This window comes from Balearica regulorum, chromosome 1 (genome assembly GCF_011004875.1).
Source record: "Balearica regulorum gibbericeps isolate bBalReg1 chromosome 1, bBalReg1.pri, whole genome shotgun sequence".
Classification (NCBI taxonomy): Eukaryota; Metazoa; Chordata; class Aves; order Gruiformes; family Gruidae; genus Balearica; species Balearica regulorum.
The window spans coordinates 2,516,321-2,540,479 of NC_046184.1; the positions used below are offsets into that span (position 1 = coordinate 2,516,321).

A 24,159-nucleotide genomic window follows, 5' to 3' on the forward strand; every position below is an offset into this window, starting at 1 on the left:
TTAAAGCAGTGTTGCAAAGTTTTAGTCACCTGCTTCTTTAGGGTGAACAAGGCTTATTTTGTGGATATTTCAACAAAATTGCCCTTGCCCAGAACCTAAACCGAAAGTTCGTCTATCGTCTTAAGAAACACCACATACCAATGAGGTTTTTCCTGCTAATGTGACATGGAGTTAGCAGGCAAGGCTCCACGGTACTGAAAATTGATGGGGATTGGGAAACAAACTCCCAAAGCATCAATGATCAGGTCTTAAGAGGCTACAAATACGACAGGAATTTAAGCTGCGTGTCTTACTTTGTAATCTGTAATGTTAAGAACATTGGTAACAAGGGGAACAGAGAGAAGAGAACCAACCCTCAGATCTAACCTTGGGCAGATCTAACAGCAGAGCTGCTCCAGGGCATCTCGCTCCCATTCGTACCTTCAGACCTAACTTCTCCCGGTCACCCTTGTTGAGCTGGTTTTCTGCTACAGTTCTGCAGCAGCAATTGACTGGAGGAGAACCTCAGTGCTCTGCATCTGTTGGGTGATGCTCTCACTGAAATCATCGCCGTCTTCTACTTCAAGTATTCCTTGAGGACTGACGATGCAGCCAAAGGGACCTTTTGCAATGCGTGCATCGGAGTATCGCTGTTTGAGGACTCTAGGAAAAGGTGGGTTTGAATCTCACACTAACAAAGCTCAGCACCTCCTAGAAACCCATGAACATATGTCTTTTTAATTCATTCTGCTCTGAATTTCCTAAAAATAGACCAGACAGACGGTATCGGCACTTAGTTACTGCAGTAACTTGTCTTATAGTAAAAAAGAATATGATAGTTCTTATGTTGTGTTTCAAAGACTTAACAGCGTCCTTAGCACAATTGAGAAATTTTCCTACAGAAATACATAAAAAAAGGGACCGTAACATGTGAAAAGAGGGGTTACCTTTTCAGTCTCTATGTTGCTGTGCTATTTGTTACACAGCAAATAGCTAAACAAAGCGGGGGGGGGAAATAAAACTAAGCAGGGAAGTAGAAGTACAGTGAATTGTGAAAGGCAGTGATTTTCCAGCTGAGGAACGCTGACCATCTCTGCTGGCACCGCAGGGAAGCTGCGATAATGCAAAGGCCCGAGGACACCATCTCAACATATCCGTCCCCATGTGCGCCGGGTGCACTCCAGCATGAGCCAACCCTCACTCCCGCCCCAGAAGGTTCCCTTGAAGCACACAGGCTTCATCTATCTCCATAAACCAACATTCCCTATTAAAACCAAAGTGACACTGAAGTCACGCACCCCTTGCCAACAATTTGGTACAAGAGCCTTCTGGGCAAATAGTGTTTTCGTGATGCTACACGAGAGAGACAACCATTGAGCTTGAAACTTCACTTCTTGCTACATCCCTTGGCCACCTCTATACACCTCCGAGATAAATATCGATGGAGCTAAAAAAAGGAAAAAGCCACATTACGCTTTGCAATGATGAACATTAATGGCCTGTGACACAACTGCTCTCTCTGGGGTGGCTTGTCATACAAGGTGGGAATTTTTCCTTCAACTTTGTAATGACACGGATATCAAAAACGTCAAAAGATTTACTGTAAAAGACCCCTCCAGGACAAGTTTAAGGTGATTTCCACGTTCTTGTTTTGCTTTCCCCCCACCTCCCCAATATATTTTGCCTCTAAAGGGGAATACTGCACACACAATTATAAACCAAAGCTGCAAGGAAAGGATTCTTACATGCCCCCAACCACTCTGCTACTCACAAAACCAGCTGGTTCCTTGTTTTCAGCACATCTGCAGCTGCACTGTGGTTCTCTATTTCTTTTTCTTGAGGGTATACCTACTGGTTCTGTGTCTTTCAAAAATTAGACTGTTGCTCTTATTGTGCAATTATTTTGCAAAAGTTACATATCGGTTCTAAAAAAGAGCAGCAAATATCAAGACACAGGAGACGGGAGAATTCAAACATATGCTTTAAATGTCACAAACAGCAAAGATCGGTACAGTAAAAGCCATCAGAAACTGGCAAAAACTGTAAAAGTGTTAAATATAATTAGCTATTTAATTAGGACACTAAAGCATTACTAATATATCCTTAAAAATTTGGGAATTCAAAGCATACAAACTAAACCAAAACCTTTCTATTTCTGTATGACTATGTGCAAAAAAAAATCATCTACAAAAATAACTCCCTACGAACCACAGTTTCAACACCCTTGGGTAGCGGCACCGCTTTGTATCTGAGAATCTGGGAAAAAGCATCTAAATAAGGCTCCCAAAATCCACCTCTCATAGAGAAAGGAAGAGAAAAGGAGTATATTTTCAAAATTCCCCCTCTCAGACTTCTACTTCAGCGACTACGTTGGAGTAGCAAATAATCTGGCGGAGACAGAATTAGAGCGTCATTGCAAAGTAGTTTTAACACGGACCTTGAGCAGAAGCAGCCAGGACCATGGTTTTGAAGCGTTTTAGCTAGAATGGCTAAATTGGAGGGGTAAGGAAAATGCACGCGTTGACATAGCTATGCAGAAGAAGCCTTTAAGGCTAGACCAAATTCTCATGTTCTAGGAGACGCCGAGTGATAGAGGATTCCTACCTGGATGGTGCTGGTTGAGAGACCTCATGACAAACCCTAGACTACAAGATATTAGCTTTTTTACCTCCTACTTAATCAGTCTCCTCTTTCCTTTGTCAAACTGCCTCAATTAGCAATCAAGAAGTTCCTAATTAGAAACCAAGGAATAAATCCGTGGAAAGGGGGCTCATTTATAAACAGAGGCAAAGAGCGTCACTTAGCACTGACTTGTCTCGTCTTACAAAGAACAATGGAAACAGGGCGACTACAGACCTTCCTTCGGCAATTCCTTTCACTAAAATAACAGTGTTTGGAGGCTACCTGAAATAAAAAAAAACCCAGAGGTGAAACAACGCAGAAATGCAATGAATCAAATGGTCTGATGTACTGAAGTTGGTACGTCCTAAATCAACAAGTTTCAGCAAAGCTTATCTACCCGCACCCCAAAGGCCCGCGTCTCTGATGAAATCGAGCTTCAAAATGTATTCTTGGAGATTTGGGTATAAAAAGACCTGCTAGAAGCAGCAAAGGTTCTGGCAGAGCATGGAACCCAACCTCAAACTCCTAAATTCACCATTTTTTTGCAGCCATAACTGAAAAGCTATGCATGGGTTAAATCCCAGCAGTTTTGTACAACATCTGATTGTCCTACTTACTTGAAGAAAAATAAAAAAAAAATAAAATAAAAAAAATCATTCCACTGAAATTCCAAAGGGGGAACTCCAGTTTGAAGGTCTATGAAGTGACAACCACTAATGACTTTTGACAATTTGACTTTTTTCTGTGTTGAGCTGCTGGGACTTGCCACCAAACACAGGGAAGTCTTAGAAAATGCCCGTTAGCGACGCTGACATCGTCTTCTCCCCGAGCCTGGCTCTTCATCCCTGATGCCAATTCCATCCAGAGAGAGATTTATGCCTATTAAGCTCTGCAAAAATCTACTGTCAGACTCAGTTATCCCAGTTTGATTTTGTATGAAAAGGAGAGGAAAACAACATATTTTAAATTGCCTTTAAAATTCAACATGCCACCTGAATGCAAGACATGTCTCTGACAGGATCTACCTGAGCTTCAGGAATTTGAAAGAATTATAAGAAAGATTTTATTTAATCTTCTTTTTGGAAGAAAAAAAATGTCACTATTGTCACACTATCATCTTTTCATCTTTCTTTTTTGGCAACATATGATAAATTAGAGGAAAAATAATTTCTTAAGTACAATGGGCTAGGGGAAATTCTGGTTTGTGACTTTAGAGGGCTTGCAATGGTATGAGTCCCATCATGAGACTACACATGTACATGTGATTCCTTGCAGAAAAAAAAAAAGTAATCAATTTAAACGTCTTAATCAAAAATCTAGGCTAAAAATACAGAATATATACGTGATGTTTTAATTCATGTTTCATTTGATGCTTTGTTACCCAAATAAATTTCATATATGAATGGGTGTGGATTTTGACTTATCAATGTGGGATACTTCTATCTTACATTAGGCTTTGCGACACCAAGGATGGAAAGAATGTGAAAAGGTGACAGTTCACTCGTGTTAATCCTTATGAATCAAGAGTATTGCTATGAATTACAATTAATTTCTGCAGCAGTAATGGGACTGTGGCACATGGTTTCATCAAAATTCCAATTTGCCGATTAAACATCTTCAGGAATTTGGATGGTTTACATCAAAATTCTAACAGTAGGTAAAGGTCATTGGGAGCCACACTTCTATTCAATAGATTTCAGACTTTTTTTTTCTCTCCCTCCCCCTTTCTTTGCCAGACTAGGCACGGGACCGAAGCAACTAAGCATACAAATCTGGTAGCTCAGCCTCCCCTGCTTCATTTGCGTCTGTTGATTCATTTGTACGTGTAGATAAGGTCAATGCAAATTGAAACCTCTGCCTTTTGAAAAAAAATTTGTCCCGTCTACCATTTAGCACGATCATTTCTCACGCAGAATTAGGGACGACGCTACCTACGAGAGTTTTTCTCTCCTACTATAGCGAAGCCTAAATGAATAGTAATCCCTTTGGGGCTGAACACAAAAGAAGCTTTTTGGATAGCGCTTCATGCAAGACGTACAATACTTTTCAAACAGGGCGCCTGTGCAGGGAACTCTGAAATAGCTTTTATTTATCAGCCCTCCAGGCATGTGGCTTATTCTGCCAAGCTTTGGGGAAGGTTTAAGGGCACAGGAAGACTCTGTGGAAAAAAAAAACACCCACCACCTTCATTTTGTTTATCTAACTGACTTGATTGACATTTTTAAATGATATTGTGCTCTCAATAGCTATTGCCTTCAATTCAAAGAACTTAGCTACGTTACTTCAAAGATCATATTTTTAACGTTGTAAAACGCTTGATGGTAGGTAATTACAACACATTATCAGAATAACTCTAATACTGCATATACTACATTACAAATGACAACCAGCAATTAAACCCATTACTGCCTTTCATCAAACTAACCAGAAAAAACCACTTAACTATTGGCCTGGGCGTATCTAAAACTGATAATAAGTACCCATTCTGCTTACTCGAACAATAGTTCTCCGTCCTTGACAACTTCTATTTGTTTTTTTAATATGGAAGAGGTGCCAAACATTTTCTTTAGGAGGCTCACGAGGGATGCACATGGCAAATCTCGTCCCATCAGAGAGTGAAAAATGGGCATTTCACATGGCTGGAACGGATGAAGCTCTTGTGTGACCAGACCCATGCCAGTGGTGGGGACTTTGGGGAAAAACGCAGATGAGAAGAGGTTGGGTGAATTGTTTCCTCGGCAGATCATATAGCAACAAGTTTGGCACCTCTTATATAGAGGAAAGATTGAGCTGGATAAATGGGAAGCAGAAAACACTCCCAAATACTCAGTGTCATGAAGAAGTAGGAAGAACGCTGCCTGGGAAGGAGATGAAGCAATAATTTAGCAGTGGAGAGAGAGAGAAATGCCAATGTTAAGAAAAGATAGCAACCAGCAGTCTAGAGTTTCCTTGAAATTAATTAACTTTTATTACTCTTTAACAACAATTTGCTTTCAGTTCAGATTAACGATTTACACGTGGTGCAGGCCCAGTCTGATTTTCAGAGTGAATCGCAAGACCCATTTTCATTAAAATCAATTATACGGTACGTATCAAAAGGGATGACTTTCACAATGAGGAATGGATTGCGGTGATAAACTGCACAGCACTGTAAAATAAAATGAAGAACGATTCTAGACTGAAGACTTGTCTCCACCTTTTGCAAAGATGTAGAAAAAGATGATGGTTTTATTTCCGCCCTGTAGTATTATAAAACTTGAGAGAATTTCAATTTTCTTACTCTGTGTAGCACTTTTGACTTTCTGTGCTGTGACCTCTGGCCACCCACCAGACCACAGTTCCCCATGGCTGTCACTCATCCTCCTCCAAAAGCAGTAGAATGGTGAATTTTTTCTGAGAACTTTGGAGACCTATTAGAAGGGCACCAAATCTGGTACTTCCCAATATTTCTGCCTTCTTGTTGTATTTAGTGCTATTTCTTTTTCTTTGTATGCAGAACAATAACATCTCGTGTCCACTGAATTAGCCACCTGGCTCAGGACTAAAAATTATCAACTTGGGTATCCCAAAACCAAGGAACAATTAATTTGTGAGGGATCTACAGTTATTTAGCAATATTATTTGATGTTGCAGGGTGTAAAAATTGAAATTTTTTTTTTTTTTTTTTACTTTGGAAACACTCACTCTCTTACTGTTACTGCAAAGAGTATATTGAAAAGAGCCACCAAAAATTACTAAAGCCACTGAGAGCTTCAGTCAGAACCTGATCATCGTTACATTTTAAAATACACACAGCACCGTTAGTATGCTGCCTTCTCTGTAGTCCTTTTATCCTATGATAAATCAGTCGGGGCAGCCAAAATAAAGCCTGAATAAAAAGAAGTAGGGACATGGTTTAGTGGTGGACTTGGCAGTGCTGGGTTAACAGTTGGACTTGATGATCTTAAAGGTCTTTTCCAACCACAACAATTCTAGATTCTATAAGTGCTTTTGTGTTCAAATAGCTTCTGCTATTTTGTAACATTTGTTTTAGTATTCCACAGGAGAAAAAAAAAACAAAACCAAACAACCAGAAACCAGCTGATCTGAAGGTAAAGAACTAGGGTGATGGCCTTAACTGGTCTTACTGGGCTCCTGAAATCTCAAGTTGCCACTATCATGAGCAGTAATTGCATCTATAAGTCCATTTAAAAAATTAAATTCCAGGTGATATGACACTGTCTGGTTTTTCTCCAGCAACAAAACTCTTCACTGGTGTCCATATACTCAACAAACATCCATATCACTGAGACAAGCTGTTATTCACTGGAGTCCACCTTGACAGAAACGCAGCTTCGTACTCCCCTCTTCCTGCTGTCTCCGAGCGCAGAAGCATTTAACCATCCACAAGACCCCAGACTACAGAACAGACACCAGTCAGCTGTCTGATAACGCTGTTCATCTACAGATGACAACCTACTGAACTTGTGCATGGAATAAGAGTCATCTCCCATTACAGAGAAGAGGCAGAAGTGATTAAATGGCATCAGACACGTGGTCTGAGACCAATTCTACTCGGCCTTGCTGCTACCACACTGGAGTGAGGTCACCAACCCCACGCTAACCCTCCCAGCATTTCATCTAGATTTAGAACACCGTCTCCAGAAAGAATATTCCCATTTTCAAAGTCACCAGAAGAATCCGACTTTAAGGAATGCAATGATGAGAAGAAAGCTGCTTGAAGCTTGCCAAAGGCTTTCATACCACCTTGTGCTAGATGTAGTCCTCAGAGTTGACTAAGTCACCCAGGTAAGAGGTGACTAAGTGACCCAAATATGAGGAGGCAGCAGAGCCATTGCTATCAGGCTACAGAAGGACTCTCAGAGCTAAACCAAGCTGTCATAGACCTGTTGCACACCCCCCCAGAGCAAATTCATGTGTAAAAATACAACCCAGCGAGACAAAGTTACAATTAAATGGAAAATCTGGACCTTGATTAATAACAATGGGAATTTATGACTTTCGGTATGTTCTGCCTATTTCAAATCTGCACAGAATTTATGACCGTTCAACTTGATGCTTCATCCACAACGGTTTCATCCCTGGCAGTCGCATAACCAGGATTTCCAGAGCAATTTCACGCTGAGGTGTTAATGAATTGATGTCTCTGAAAAGCTTGGAAGTTAGACGAAAGGAGCTACAGAAGTGCTTAGCAGTGGTACTACACAATGTGCAATTACTGCTAATCCATCCGGTATTCAAGATGCCTGGGACCCAAAACGATCAGAGTAAAGGCCAGTTTCTCTCCAGAAAAATTTATTTATGGCTATTCTGAAGATTTCTAAAAATGAGCAGAACTTAAAATTAAACTCCTCAGGAATATTCCACCAAAACCCAATTCTGTGTATGACCTAGCGTCTAAAGGCATCTCCTACGGTGCCACCAGGACTCACGTTTGGGGCAGCATGAAAACCTTGCAAGTGGTTGTGCAGCCAGATCTGACGTGTCCAGACCAAAGAACCTGGTCTATAAACCAGGAATAAATAAGGGTCCCGCACTGCAATGTCCATGAGAGAGTTAAGCAGAATGGAGAAATGCAGCTTACTGGTGAAGAAACTTTAAAATCATTATTTTTAGCTCTGTTCAGGAACCTGAAAAGAGGGTAATAGTTGAAACAAACATTTCAGGATTCACTCTGTGAAATCATAGATGAAAATGAAATACTTTGAAAATCTCTTTTTTTTCCCCCTTTTAGTATCCCTGGAGGTGACTGAAATTCACCTCCATGCTCTAACTGGGATAACAGCTATAGTTTCCCCAAATTACAAAATTTTAAATTACACAAGGTTTAAAATAGCTTTGCAAAAACCCAGCAAGAATAATCTAGCTAAAACACAAAGTAGAGAGCTCCGACATGAGTGGTCCATCGCTGAGGGAACTCCAGTTCATTACCAAAGGATCCACCCAGAATATCCCTTAGCTTAAATGAGATGACATTTATAAAATAATAATAACAATAATACAAAACACTTTTCCTTTCAGATGGGGAAACGGAGTCCAAAAAGCACTGCCATATCTTTGCTTTTAAGAGCAAACACAAAATATAGGAATCACCTTTTTTTTGCTCTCATCAAACAACAGCTCTCTTTGTATTTCAATCAAAAATTCATAAAGCTTTAATAGAGTAACCACATGCGCTCTCCAATTTTTTTTCTGGCTATAATACTGTAACTTGGACTTAAGCCACACAAGCTTTTCATCCTTGGATTTCCCCTAATAGAGGCAGGGAAAGCCCTCACTGATGTATTTTCTGAACAGCTTCCACAAACAGATTACAAACTTAGAATTTCTCAAGTCTTTTCCCCTTTTCTTCCACACCAAAAATGAAGGATGCTTTTCTATTTTTCCCTTGTGAGTTTTCCCATCACTTTGCAGATTTTTTTTTTTTTTTCAGCATCAAAGTAGTACTTGCTATATTTGAAATTAAAGCTGGTCCTATTAAAACACATTTTAGCTGCTGTGGAAGTTCATTCCCCAATGCCAACTGAGCTGCTAGAAAGGCACCAGCTCCTGCATGGCAGAATCTCACCTTGTGACTGAAGAGATTTATAGCGTCTGCTAAACCAAAGCATTAAATGTGGATCCCAGTGTGTATCTCAGGCTCCTTGAAGCATTTGAAGATTAAGCCATTTCATACTTCAGATGGTTAAATTAAATAAATGGATCCATTCTTCCCTACCAGCTTTGCTAGACGCTTTTCTGACCAACAGGTTTTTAAGTACCACAATATGCGTGCTTCTGGTGGGAGGAAAAAAAACCCACCAAAACACATCAGAACAGGAAAAGGAAAAGAAACAGGAAAGAAAATCTTTGAAGTTCAATGCACGTAAGACCCATTTCAATCATATTTAATCTCATTTCATGAATATAACGCCTACAAACATTTGCAGAATGTTCCATATAACAGATTAGCATGGAACTAGTAAGCTAACTAACTAAATAATAAAGGAAGTGTGATTTTTTGGTCCATGCTTCTACTACAGCAGCTCCTTTCCTTCAGCCTCAATTGCAATCTGAAAAGATGAACTTCTAGTAACGAAGGTTCCTCACCATCTCTAATCAACTTCTTGCACCTATCCTGCTAACAAGGTGCCATCAGGTGACGATAATTTACAGCCAGTTTGAGTTCACACAAGGTTCAAGTTTCTCTTGAGAACAAGCTAGGCATTTTACAAGCCCTGTCTCACCTTGCCGGTCCCTGCTACAATAACCTGAACCAATTCATCTGCCTGCCTGGGTAAAGCACGGGCAGCAAACTCCAAGTTTGTGTTGGAGAGGTGTGGATTAATGGAAAAAAAATCCTCTTTTTTCCTGAGATTCTTTGTTAATTCTGCCAAACAAATTTGCAGTCATCATATGAGTAATTACAGAAGATACCTTAACTGAGCACACCCTTGTAAAATTGTAGAATTAGCTAGATGTTAGCTAATATCCACAGCCTTACATGGAAACAGAGCGAAAAGAAAGCCAAACAATTTCAGGTAATCAGATTCTCTTGAGGAAAACCACACATTTATATTTAAAGAAAAAAAAAGTGTTTAGGCCTGGAAAACGTGCTAGTGGAGCTGACTTTCAGAAGCCTTTCAGCTGGGAATGGAAACACTCTAACGTAAAATTATTTGGTCCAGTGATGTGATGTGAGAAATGTAAGAGGAATTCCCCAGACTACACCAGGTATCAGAGAAAAGCCGCTAAATGAATTTCATCAAATTTATCCTCTTCAAAAAGCTCCAAAGATTTGCTGGCAGCTGTAAGACCCTGGGAAGACCAGAGTAGCTTCTTGTGGTGGGTCGACCTTGGCCAACTGGCAGACCCCCACGCAGCCATTCTCTCGCTTCCTTTCTTCAACAGGACAGGAGGGAGAAAATAAGATGGAAAAGCTTGTGGGTTGAGAAAAAGACACGGAGATCACTTTCCAACTACCGCCATGGGCAGAACAGACTCAACAATTTCAATTTTTAATTAAAATATTAAAAAGAATTAGTAATAATTTGATAATCTGGTCTATAAATCAAGATTTTTATAACTCGATTGATTTTACCATAAGTGTACTACGACTAATTGTTCTATATTGATTAATTAGTAAAACACCAGTTGGATTAACAATAAATTCACATGTCCATATACAAGACGTGCTGGCTTTTGTCCATGTTAAAACTTTAACACTACAACAAGCTTGAAAAGTCAAAAATAACCCTCTTCCAGTCCAACATCAATTACTTTAATTGCATGAACGCCCGTGATTATTCTTTGCACAGTATGAAATCATCACTTTTTGCCAACCCACATCCTCCAGCCATGCCCACCATCTCTTTGGGAAAGAAACAGATGAGAAGATCTACACAGGGTTTGCTGGTGTATCTCAAGACTTGCTGTCATTCCCGCTGTACTTAGCATTTAGTGTGGCCTCGCCTTGAGTAGTGTTTGCAGTTCTGGGCCTCTCCATTTAAGAAGGATGCGACGGTCCTTGAATGTGTATAAAGGAGGGCAACAAAGCTGGTGGAGGGGCTGGAAGAAATGTCCCGTGAGGAGCGGCTGAGGACTTTGGGCCTGTCTAGTTTGGAGAAGAGGAGGCTGAGGGCCCACCTCATTGCTCCCTACAGCTTCCTGAGGAGGGGGAGCGGAGATGGAGGTGCAGAGCTCTTCTCCCTGGGATCCAGTGATAGAACGTGTGGGAATGGTTCAAAGCTGCACCAGGGGAGGTTTAGACTGGACATTAGGAAGCATTTCTTCACTGAGGGTGGTCAAACACTGGAACAGGCTTCCTCGAGAGGTGGTCGATGCCCCAAGCCTGTGAGTGTTTAAGAGGCATTTGGACAATGCCCTTAGCAACAGGCTTTAAGTCTTGGTCAGCCCTGAAGTGGTCAGGGAGTTGGACAAGATGATCATTGTAGGTCCCTTCCAACTGAAATCGTGTATTCTAAGACACAACTCGGGTCTTGCGACGCAGCATTCAAAAGGAATAAATAAGTCACTGAAAACTCACATAACATCATAAATCTCTGCTTACACTCTTATAAAAGTGTTCTGCAATCTGGGGAATTTTAATCAAGCTCCATGAGAACATGAATTAAATACTAGAACGACACTTAAGCAGGGCTGCCATTAAGAAATGAGCTAAAACTACTTTGTTGGCTTGATGAACATAATACGGGTTAGAAGTAATTCATTGTCATGGAATTGAATTAACGTTCTCAGCTATTCAGCATAAGTTCTTGCAAATGTCAAAATTTTTATGTTCCTTTAGGTTGTATCTCATCCGAAAGGAAGGAGGAGCTGGAGACATGTGAAATTTCTGACAGGCTGTTGATTTCCCGTATGGATGAAGCATGTTTGAAAACTCAAAACTTGACTGATCTGCTGAAGCACATTCTCTGACAGACAATATAAAATCAATGCATCACATATTAAGAGTTTTTTTGGCGTGTAAGAGTTTTTGTTTGTGTGGGAGGTTGGGGGGGGATTGCTTTATTTTCTGTCATTGAAAATGAACAGCCTTACCTTAAGGTTTTTATAAACTGTCATCTTTAATCAGACACACACAGTAAGACTGTCAGTTCTCATAAAGCATCGGGGGGGGGGGGGGGCGGGGGGAAAAAAGCACAAAAAGTGAAGCTGTTCCCCATCCCTTTCCCGCGCACGTGTCCCATTTCTGCGATGGCCTCAGTCAGAACTAAACCTTTTCTTAGCGGTGTCACAACAACAAGCTTTTCTGAAATGTGTCTTTATAATTCAGCGACGCAGACTTTATGAGAGCTTGTCAAAGAGAAAAGAGTTAGGATTCGCCCGCAAGAAACATTCATTCCCGCTGTTGACAGATATAAAGTACTAAATGTCAACAGCAAGGGACTCGTCAACTGAATGTCTTCTAAACACTCATTAAACCAGGGGGAGAAAAAAAATTCAGTAGGTGGGTGTCAAATTGCTCCCTTAAGATTTCGATTCAGGTCAATTGAAGTAAACAGCGAGTGTATGAAAAGTTGTATCAAGCATCTGTCACACTCGAGGACGAGTCTTAACGATTCCAAAATAAAGATGGGAATATTAAGCATCGCGGTGACTACCGGTACCGTAAGGAGAAGCAGGAGTCGCGATCTCCTGATTTGAGCCCCATTTGTCTCGCCGCAGCCTGCGGAGAGGCACCATCTCCCTGCCGGGGGAGCCCCCCTCTCTAAAGGGAAGATATTGCCTACCTTGCGGAAGCAAGATTTAGATTAACTCAGTGGTATTTTCCCCCCTCTCTTTGAAGATAAGGGCTGTGTCTGAATGTAAGACTTAAAAACCAGAATTAATGAAATCTGGATGGTTATATTTTTAAGGAGTCACTGACTTTAAAAGTTTCCAAATAATGTTTTTCTGCGTACATAACAGCATCTCAGCCTTTATCCTCTGAGTATTATTCAATCTGAAATACAAACTTTAAGCAGTCAATATTATAAGTTCCCCCTCCCAGCTTGAGTTGCATTTATAGATTTCTCTAAACTCAAGTATTTTAGTTTTGATTTCAAAAAGCTAAAGAGATCAGCTCTCGTTATCTAGCACTATCTGTGCACTAAGATTGACATTTTTCCATCTACTTTAATAATAGTATATACCCCTTAGACTGATAAAATGCCACATATTTTTCTTAAAATACTTGGTATCATTTAACATAGTCTAAACATACTAAATGTAACTAACAAACTAATTTTCACACTCCTTTTGCTTCCCAAAGAACACATTCCACATATTATCAAATATTAATTTTATAACACACCAACTACAAGATATTACAGCACATTTGAAAATCAAATTAGCTGTTTATTATTATAGCTGTACAGATATTCCAATAAAAGGGATTATCAGCGAGGTACACACGGGTTCTTCGTTACATACGCAGTTTTGTATCAGTTACAGTTCTGTAGTTACGAACATCGCTCAGCTGCAGTTGATGCTCACAAAGACCAAAGGACTTAGACGCCCCATAGAAACCGACGACAACTTTGCCATCCCCTCCCAACATTTTAAAAATAAACAAGAGGATTTAAATTCTACATACAGTACCTTTTATCTTGACATATCCTGAATTAAAGAGAAGCTCGACACGATTATTCCCCAAGCACGGAAAGCTAAAACATCGCCGCTAATACACATGTACCTGCGTGTATGTACGTATTCTGTACGTTGTGCACCTCCCTCCCAAAGACAGGTTGCCAGTGGAGTCTGAAATTTGACTTTCAACAGTTCAGAGCTGATTGCCACCGGTTGGTGAGGAATATGCCGATATCAACGGACAGCAAAAGTAAATTACTGTCCTCCTTGATTATTCCCTGAAGCATTTATTTTATTTATTAAAAGAGCAATCACTCTTTTATTAGCGTTAATATAACTGGAAGAAACAGGAAATTCCAAAAAATGCGATCGAGTAAAAAGCTACTGTTTTAAATGATGGAGACCAGTATAAATTAACATAATAATTTAATTGTTAAATTAAAATGTGGAATTATTGCCTGCTCTTCCCCCCCCCCCCCCACTGATCAATCCAAAATACCAAGAACGAGCAAACTTTGCAGCGCCTTGGACCACGCACACACCGGAGCGTTAAACTTTAGTCTTTGCATCCCAACCGACATCAGCAGAGTCAAATCAGTAATTTTGCCTTTCCTTCTTCTTTTTCTTTTTCAGTACTCTAATACATCGACACTTTGTTCTTCACTTCCTTAGTCTCCAGACTTTGAAACGAAAGGCAGTGATTAGAACATCACCCACACGTTGCAGTTCTGCCCAGCTGGCAGAGGGGGAGATCCCCTAAGACAGACACTGCCCGTTCGATAGGCTGCCAAGGCAATTTAGCCCCTCTAGCCCATGTCTTCGTGAGGACACAATCCTGCTTAGAAGCGACTGCTTCTTCCAAATCAATGAACATTTTGTTTTCTCTTCCATCCTACAACCCTTTTAATTGCTGCTTGATCTTAATGAAGTGTGGCTGATACTAATAAATGGATACCCTTGCGGCCTTAATACCCAATATCCAAACAACGTTCAACTGAGTTAGCATCAGCGGTGCTTCCACGATTCCAAACGCCACCATCCCCTCCATCTCCGGTCCCTCCTGTCCCTCCCCCTTACGCCTCAAGACTGCAGACATCTGTTCTTCAATTGTCTGGTAATAAACATACTCTATAAAGCATATGTAAAATGATTATTACCCTGAAGAGCCAAGTGCCTTTCAAATGCCAGCTGAAACAAATAAACAACAACAACAACAACAACAAAATCCCCACCAAACAAATGTTACAACAGACATCACTCAGGCTGTTCAATATTCCTCAACGTAAGGGCTTCAGTATTGGTCCCGCACGTTTCCTTCCTCCAACGCGAGCCGTCAGTCCGCAGACCAGTAACACCAGTGCTTTCACGATCCAAGCAGATGCTGGTTAGCAGCGGAGGATGAAGAAAGCAACTGGACTCTTTTGGTAACTTTTATACTTCGACACCTCCCGCAATATGTAATTAAGGAAAATCAGATGTGTATTCCTCTTCAATTTGTAAGTGCAATTAGTTTTCATATGCAGTTAGTAAAATCTATTCCCAGGAATCATCTCTGCTAGAATACCCACTTGTCTTCCAAAAATTCACTATTCATTTGTTACGTGTGTGGTGGTGTCATTAAGTCCCGGTAATTAATCTGGGGCTTGGTGCGTCTCAGTTGTCCTAGTGGAAATTAGGGACCCACATCCCAAACGGCACAACTACTCGCTTCCCAACTCTGGCTCGTTGCCCTAAATGAATTCCAGGAAGGGAAGACTTGAAAACTGTTCGTATAGATTTGCCCTTACGCTCTCCGTGGTTTTAAGTTAAGAGTTTCTCTAAAGAAACTTTGGTTACTGGAGATAGGGGGGTTAATTCACAGCTCCCTGAAAGCCTGCTGACTCCGTGTTCTTCAAAAGGATCTGGATCCAAGCTTAGTCTCAATTTGTAAATTAAAAAAGACCAAAACAAAAAGGCTATTATAACCAGTAAACTTAACACTGCGATTGTGCAACTCTCTGATGTGATAGACAGCGACACTTTTCATATCAGCAGTACAAAAGAGCGAAATTCAGACTGATGAATATGAACGCTCTGGTTATGATTCTCCACCTAACATTACCGTGCCGTATTACATTTTAAAGCCATCACTTAATGCGATGCTCAGGCTTTAAATCATCGCGCTAGCGTCTGGCTGCTCAGTGATCCAGTTAGCTTAATACTTTTAGAAGCACTCAGCTTCCTAATAAAATAAGCTGGCCCATACAGTGCTAAAACTTCTCTGTCAATATATTTATGTGAACTTGATAAAAAAAAGAAAGAATGAAAAAAAACCCCTCCTAAATAAAATATTGACCATTTTGAATTCAAAACAGAATAATTTTAAGCCCGTACAAGCGACATCGATGAAAGATGATTGAGACAGGCCAATAAAGAACCTCGACAACAAATGGAAAATAAAGCAAGTGAAAACTTCACACCTCTGCAGCAATTACCTCCTTCAGAGCTTGACGCTCAATACAATAACGTCTAGAAAAGGGTGACAAAGACCTAATCAACAAGGAACGCGCACATAAGATGATGTGCTAGAAATTATTGCAAACGTCAATATTTTAGCAAATCCACCACATTCAGCGTTTTACAACCGCAGCCGGCATCGTGCAGCAGTCAATGGGTAAGGCAGGTTGCGGGTGGGAAGGGTTACTGCTATCGACTCCCATCAGGAACAGAATTCCCTGTAGGGAATTATCATCAGCAAAAGAAATCCAGTCCCACGGTCATCCCAGATACACTGCATCCCACGCATCACGCACATGGCAACGCTGAGGATCATGAGTGAAATCTAAGATAGCAAGGACTCATGCATTTACTCTGTCGATCATTAAAGTAGGTAAAAGCACATTTAAAAAGTTTCTACAGTCTTCACCTACACCCAAACTCACCCCATTCTGCAGTGAGAAAAGGGTAAGCTGGGTCACGGAGTGTTTTCCTTCTCTTCATGCAGTTATTGATGAACTACTCAAGGCAAGGAAGTTAAGATGTTGCAGATGGTTGGCATGAAAAATATATTGTACGCAGATACCTTAATCTTGATGCAATTATTTTTTATGAAGCAAATTATTTCTACTGCCTATCTTGCAAGCTGGTAATGAAAGTGAAGTGTTTGTGAGAAGTGCTACTTAAAGCAGAGCCACTCGTGTTTGACTCGGATGGCAAAAAAAGGGGGAAAAATTAAGCAGAAAGGCAAATATAAAGAAAGTATTTTCACCAGTTTCTAAATCAATGCGAAGCATCTCATCAATAAAAATAAGAGCATCATCACCCCCCTCTGTGCTTGAAAAAAGCCTGTAAATTCATTCAAGACTAAGAGACTGAAGTCCATATCATAGTGGTCATATCTTGAATAGCATATTGCATCTTAACCCTTGTCCATCTTTTCTCATAATAAAATGGTCAGAAACTATAAATTATGTTTCAGCAAACGTAATTTTTATCACGTTCCTTTTGTTTAAAGGAGACAGAGGTTGAAATGAAATACGCCTATGAAATTATCCATTTCATTATGGGCATCCAGCAATAAATGAAGAGCGTACAATGTACGCAACCCTTTTCAAGGAAAGATGTTAAACACCCTAACAAATTTTAGTTTGTCCTCACAACAGGTGCCATTCTCAAGATTATTCCAATATCCAGTGTCACGACAACAGAAATTTAAATTTAGAGGAATTTAGGCAATTTCTGCCGGCATTTTTAAGTCCTGACAAGTCACAAATGACCACAGTTCTCAGCTACTGAGACGTCAGTCAAGATATTCTTTCCTCTGGGGATCAGATTCTAATTACTTTTTACTACTATTTTATTATTGCTTGGTTTTAGCATGGGAGAGACATACCCTGTCGCCTAAGTGACGTACGATAGTGAGTAATACGAACACAGGCAAGGAGCGAAATGCTCTCTAAAGGTGCTAGCACTGAATAGGAAAGGATGTGTTTGATGATAAAGGAAAAATCAGAGGTGAAAGACTGACATTAAACGACAGAAACATCGTATTATTTAATTCCGGCAAAACTAAGAAGATGAAGTGTTAGATTGCAAAGTAAAAAGAACACAAAGTACCAGAGGTGAGTGACTTGGTGAGAAGAGACTCATTATAGACTCGCTCTGTTTTAAAGTTCCAGCAGTCCATGATGAGCTGTGAATTTCTAAGATTTGAGTAATTGGCACGGCACTTCAGATCAGGCATTTAATTTGCAGTCCATAGACCATACTTGTTTTATCAAAGAATGAACTTACCTTGCAGTTCATAAAGTATCCTTCTGACTTTTTAATAAGCATAATGGACAGTCAGCGATAAACAATTTGTGGCAGGCTGCAACTAAACTGTTCCCAGCTTGGGTCAATACTAAATTACACTGTTCAATGAAACGGGGTCACCCAGGCAAGAATCCCACTCGGTATGCTACTTAATTTTGAAAAAAGATTAAAAAGCATCGGCACCAAGCTCAACTGGTGATTACATTTTACACGTGTGACCATCAACAACTTTACAGCAAGCCCGTTGCCGTGGGATGTTATCTCAGAAGTGGCAATGTGCTCATGAAGAAAGCAGGTTAATTCTACTTATTCTAATTTTTTGCAGCTGTAGAAGTATGTAGAAAAGCCTTACTTACCTGAGGAGGGGATGAAAGATGATAGTAATGTTCCTGGCTCCTGGTTTGCAGACAAACTTGGATCCGCCACCTTCAATTAAGTTATCATCTGGTCCTCCTGCAAAACAACATGAAACAAGTTGTCTAACAGATCTGAACATCCCTTGATTTTCAGATAATAAGTGATAATTAAACATTTAGGTCTGTCTGTAAATGCTTCACTCCTGGTGAAAGATCAGTAATTAACGTGAAGATACGATCTTCCTATCCTTTCTGCTCAGAGAAACTACTCCTAATACGACAGGAACAATACAGATAGTATTTATAGACGACTTTAGGCTCCTCTTTCACTAGTTAGCGACAGTATTGCAGAAAGACCGGTAAGTGCAGGTCTCCTATGGCACAGGACCCCGTTTCAACTGCAGAAGAGTTTTCCAGCCACATCAGACGAATTTATCAGTTGGGCTGAAGTTCAGTGTACTGGACTGGAGGTGCTAACACGATACCCATCACACAGACGAGAGGTGCCCACATACCGTTAAGAGACTTGAGCCTCATGGCTCTTCAAAGTGCCACCCCACCGACGGATGGGGACCTCCAGTCTGAAGTTTCAGTGACTTCAGCAGCTATTGGAACAGCCCAAAACCAAACACACAGCACACACTTAAGGCATCCTTTCTCAAAAGCACAAGGGCCTTCGTCTTGTGTAATAAACTCCCAAAGTCTTGTCCGTGTGGTTAAGACGTATTTTGAAGCACGCAGCGCTTGGAAAGGGTTTTAAGAGCAGCGCTTCACTGAATTTTGCAGCTTCCATATCGCTGCGGAGAAGGTTCCTGCACCTCTGACTGACGATGCCACCACTCAATCCTTTGGAAGGGAGTTTGGTTTTGACTGCTATTTATTTATTTATAACTTATTTATTACATTTAACACTACTGGGTCTCTCCGGAGTCCATGTCCTACAGAGAGCCTTGTAATTTCTTTAGCAAAAGTCTCTTGCTCGAGTTCCAGTTGCGTACAAACTCTCAGCTACGTGAAAAATAAATGTGTTGAGTTTGGCATGCTCCTTGGTGCTAAAACGCAAGCTCAGGGAGTGTAATTTATAAACCTCAGGCCCAGAGTGAAGGACTTCAAGCGGCATGAAAACACCCCCCTGCATGTCATTACATCCGAACCAAAGTCACTTCCATGGGCGGGTCCTAACACTAAAATCCTTTAAATTAGGATACTGAGAGAGAAAAAAGTGGTGCGGGCAAATCTCAACGTCCTGAAACTCTGGCATTTCCTGACAGCACCAAAATTCACTTGTTGCCCTTCCAGAAGAAAACATTTTTAGGAGAACAGGCCAGACGCACCACGCGTAAGCAAATGACAGCATCAGAAAAAACCCGCATTCTGAAATTACCAGCAATTTAGCACATAATCCCCTGTATTTTGGTCATACTCCCTTGTCACAAAGCACAGACCATCATCTTGCTGGTATCATCTGACAAGTAACCCTAATAAGTGGGTTTTTGGGCTAAAATCCTCAAATAACCACAAATACGAACTTGGGAAAAGTCTGCATATCCCAAATGTTATCAAGTCCTTTTCATTTTGCATGTGAACTCTCCTTAATGATTGAATAATAATAAATACAGAACCTAATCACATTACTATGATAGGTTTATAGGCAGGAAAATGACAAAGTACTTGAAATCAAAACAACACCAGCAGATTATTGAATTTTTTGACCCTGACATCTGTTTACCTCGAAACTAGAAGAATGTCTCCACATTGGAAAAAGCGAGAGGAGGAACACAACCAATGCCTACGTGACACCGATCTTCTTTTCAAAGTGATGCAACCAATCGACAAAAAAAACCCTCTTTGATGATTGATTAATTGACCCTCTTGTTAGCAACCTCACAGCAACATCCAAAGATCAAGCAGGTCACAGAGTCATAGACCGGTTTGGGTGGGAAGGGACCTTAAAAGCCCATCTAATTCCAACCCCCTGCCACAGGCAGGGACACCCTCCACTAGCCCAGGTTGCCCAAAGCCCCATCCAACCTGGCCTTGAACACTGCCAGGGAGCCAGGGGCAGCCACAGCTTCTCTGGGCAACCTCTGCCAGGGCCTCAGCACCCTCACAGGGAAGGAGTTCTGCCTCAGATCCCATCTCCATCTCCCCTCCTGAAGCTTCAGGCCATTCCCCCTTGTCCTGTCACTCCCTGCCACTACATGGTCCCTGACACCAGTTCTTCCATATCCTAAACGGTCCCTCCAGGTCAGGAGTGTTTTGTACCAGAATTCACATCACTGGTGTAGATTCAAAGACGCTGGTTTGGTGCCCAGGTAAAAGGGACAATATTAAAATTCCCTGTAGAGTGGGAAATCCATGCAAACTCTGGATATCTGCAGTTGTCGTATTTCCACAAGCTGACTCAGCTCCCCAAATGCAGCGTTAGGACATGAACCTTCTTGATAAATCCTACGCTAACATAAGGACTCAAGAACCACAAAGAAGCAGCTGAGAACAGAGTTTATAAAACTTTACTAAATGTAATTAGAAAGAGGTAGCTCTTAAAAAAAAAAAAAGTTCAGGAAATTCATTTGGCATTTTAAAACATTAACTTGCACAATATCACAGTTTAATTGTGGAAAAAAAGAGGCACAACTTCTAGGAAAAGAAAATTATTCATTTCCCTGTTAATGTCAGACCTCACAATTTCCAGTGGGGTCTGCATCTTAACTGACTTATTGAAGAATTCATCCAAGCATGAACTACTGAGGCATGAACTAGGAAATACAGGCTCAAATTAAGAAAGGGGTGTCACTCTCGTTACATCAAGTCACCCTGCACTAATCAATATTATTGACTGGGATGAACTCCATAGCAAGGAGTAAAACAATCTGTCTTATCTGCTTGGCCATATTATGCGAGATTTGAGAAGAGAAGAACAGAACGTCGGCACTGAGAGAAAAATATGCTTTTACATCTTCTCCGCTCTTAGCTTTCGATTAATAATAATGAATGCTCTGCATGTAGGTGTAAGCTACGAGGAAAAGTGAATTTGTTTGTATTTAAATATTTTACCTTGAAAAATATTTTGAAATGTAAATCTTATTTCTGACGATGCCCCGTACATACCAATAACAACCCAGCATTGCAACAGTCCTGGCTAACGCCAGCAGCCTGCACTGAACCTCTTGCCCTCACCTCTCTCGACGCTGCCATCGTACCTCTACGGACCCTGAACTAAGTTGCCACAGCGCGACACCAGCACAGCTCCGTTCATGCACGGCCACAGTACGGAAAAGCAAACGCTGCCATTTGCCACAATTCACAACGCAGCAGTTCTGTTGCGATAGCCGCTGGAGAACAGCCCAAAGCAGAGCAAGAGAGAACTTACAGTGCTTATGATGCAGCGTGACCAGCAGGTCGAGGGAGGGGATTCTGCCCCTCTACTCCCCTCTGGTGAGACCCCCCTGCAGTGCTGCATCCAGCTCTGGGGGCCCCAGTACAGGAGAGACATGGAGCTGTTGGAGCGAGTCTAGACTGGAGGCCACGGAAATGATCCCAGGGCTGGAGCACCTCTGCTATGGAGACAGGCTGAGAGAGTTGGGGTTGTTCAGCCTGGAGAAGAGAAGGCTGCAGGGAGACCTTAGAGCCCCTTCCAGTCCCTGAAGGGGCTCCAGGAAAGCTGGAGAGGGGCTGGTGACAAGGGCAGGGAGTGACAGGCCAAGGGGAATGGCCTGAAGCTGCAGGAGGGGAGATGGAGATGAGATCTGAGGAAGAACTTCTTCCCTGTGAGGGTGCTGAGGCCCTGGCAGAGGTTGCCCAGAGAAGCTGTGGCTGCCCCTGGCTCCCTGGCAGTGTTCAAGGCCAGGTTGGATGGGGCTTTGGGCAACCTGGGCTAGTGGAGGGTGTCCCTGCCCATGGCAGGGGGGTTGGAAGTAGATGGGCTTTGAGGTCCCTTCCATCCCAAACCAGTCTATAACTCTAGGTTCCTATGCCTTTGCCTGGATAATCAAGTGGAAATTCAAAGGGAAATCTCGAGTGGAGACATCAAGGTCTGAAATGTGCATTTATGCTGACCAGCCACCATGATACCTCCACTGCAGACAGTGGCCTGTGCTGGAGACCCAACAAACATGTCCATAAAAATACACCATGAATATCCCTTCATCCTTACTGATTCCTACCAAGACCATCTCTTGCAGGGAGGTGAATGATCATTCATCCAAAGAAACCAATCCCAGGCAGCTCCACAGAAAACGGGTAGGAGATGAAGGAAGAGTGAAAAAAATGCCCGTCACTGTTTCTTTTCTCCTTATCAGGATGATTATCAGAGAGGTGGTTTGCATGGTCCCTCAAAGAAGAGCTAAGCATGCAAATACCACACTGCTGGGCTGTCCTGAACGCATGCCACATACACGTGAGCAGACACCAAGAGAAGAAAACTATCCGCCTTAGTAGGGAAAAGGAGCTGTAAAGCCTAATTCCCAGTGAACGCTGAAGATTTTCAACCCTATGGAAGTGCTCAACTTTACGGCCATGACAGCTCCCTATAAGCACTGACTACAGGACTAACCATCCATGCTCACTGAGGTACAACATCGCCATGTACACAGCACTCCAACAACCACCTGGACTGAGAATACGTCGTTGCTTCAGCAATGCGACACCACAAAGTTCTTTCATTTGGGTTGCAGTGTGTTGGGTTTTTTGTCTTTTTTTTTTTTTTTTTCTAGTGTAAAGCAAGAAATTATAACAGCCACATTTCATAGGCACTAGGAAAAAACCCCAAACTTTCACAGCTGTCAAAGTTATTGTAGCAGTTCCTTCTTAAGAGTACCAGCTTGCTGATTTAATCTGTCTAGTAATAAATTACGAGACAAAAAAAAAAAAAAAGGGGGGAAGAAAAACTTTGAGATGAAGTGAAATTTGTCATACAGTTAATGATATCCTCACGCTGTGCTAGCAATGAAGTGTGCCCACCTGAATGCCGCTGCGAGTGGGAGTCAGAGACGGGTCCATTAGTAACGCAGATGAATGTATCTGAAATGTCATGCTTCAATATGAAAAAGCATTAGATTACCAAGAAAGCTAGAATCTTTGCAAGGATTTGAAGTCTGAACAAACATTAAGAGTGCTTCAAGTTTTCCTTTCTACCCAGTTTTTTAAAAATTGTGGGAAACATTCAAAATGGATATCTCAGGTTTACCGCTACCTTCCTATCTACATACAGAGCGGGTCTCAGAAGGATGGTGGCAAGATTTCTTGTCCCAGAAGGGACCTCCCAGAAAAACTGGGAGTTTCTTCTGCCATGAAATTACTCAAGTTCAAAGTTGCCCACCACAATTTGAGGAATACCTGGACTTTGCTAATTTACTCTGTCTGGAAAGCATACTGAAGCACATGATGGAAATGCTAAGGATTAGCATGCTTCAGAAAGCGTCTCAGGGTGCTTTGCAAATGAATTAAACTTCTCCGTATTCCTATACCTATTCTGTGTACTGAAACAGCACCGAAAACAAACCTTAAGTTAGATATACCCCATCACACAAATCATGGCTCCTCATTTAAAGACAAAACCCTGGAACACACTGGAGGGAGTTTCCTGATCCATAATTTTGCAGTTAACGTAATGCTGGTTACCTTCTATAACCACGGACTGCTATGTCTAGGAAAAAGTTTGATCCTACTTTGTAAAAAAAGATCCGACTGAGAGGCTTCTTGCGATTTCCTCATTTACTGAGATAACTCCTCTCTACCATTAAATTAAAAAACCAACCCACAAACAAACCCACAAAACACCAGAGACAATAACGGTGTTTATAGTTCCTTTTCCTAAGGTTTTTTGTTTGGTTTTGGG

General features: G+C 41.3%; 1 protein-coding gene across 4 annotated transcripts in view; it reads right to left on the reverse strand.

Moving 5' to 3' along the window:
- Positions 1-24,159, reverse strand: part of EXOC4 (exocyst complex component 4) — a 403,799-nt gene that overhangs the window by 193,352 nt on the left and 186,288 nt on the right. For 3 of the 4 annotated variants that reach the window (XM_075756167.1, XM_075756505.1, XM_075756247.1), the window contains exon 10: positions 18,321-18,417. In XM_075756167.1, coding sequence (XP_075612282.1) covers positions 18,321-18,417 — 97 coding nt within the window. Of the gene's footprint in view, positions 1-13,431; positions 16,386-18,320; positions 18,418-24,159 lie in introns of those variants that run through there. The other variant, XM_075756422.1, reaches the window with a different exon arrangement.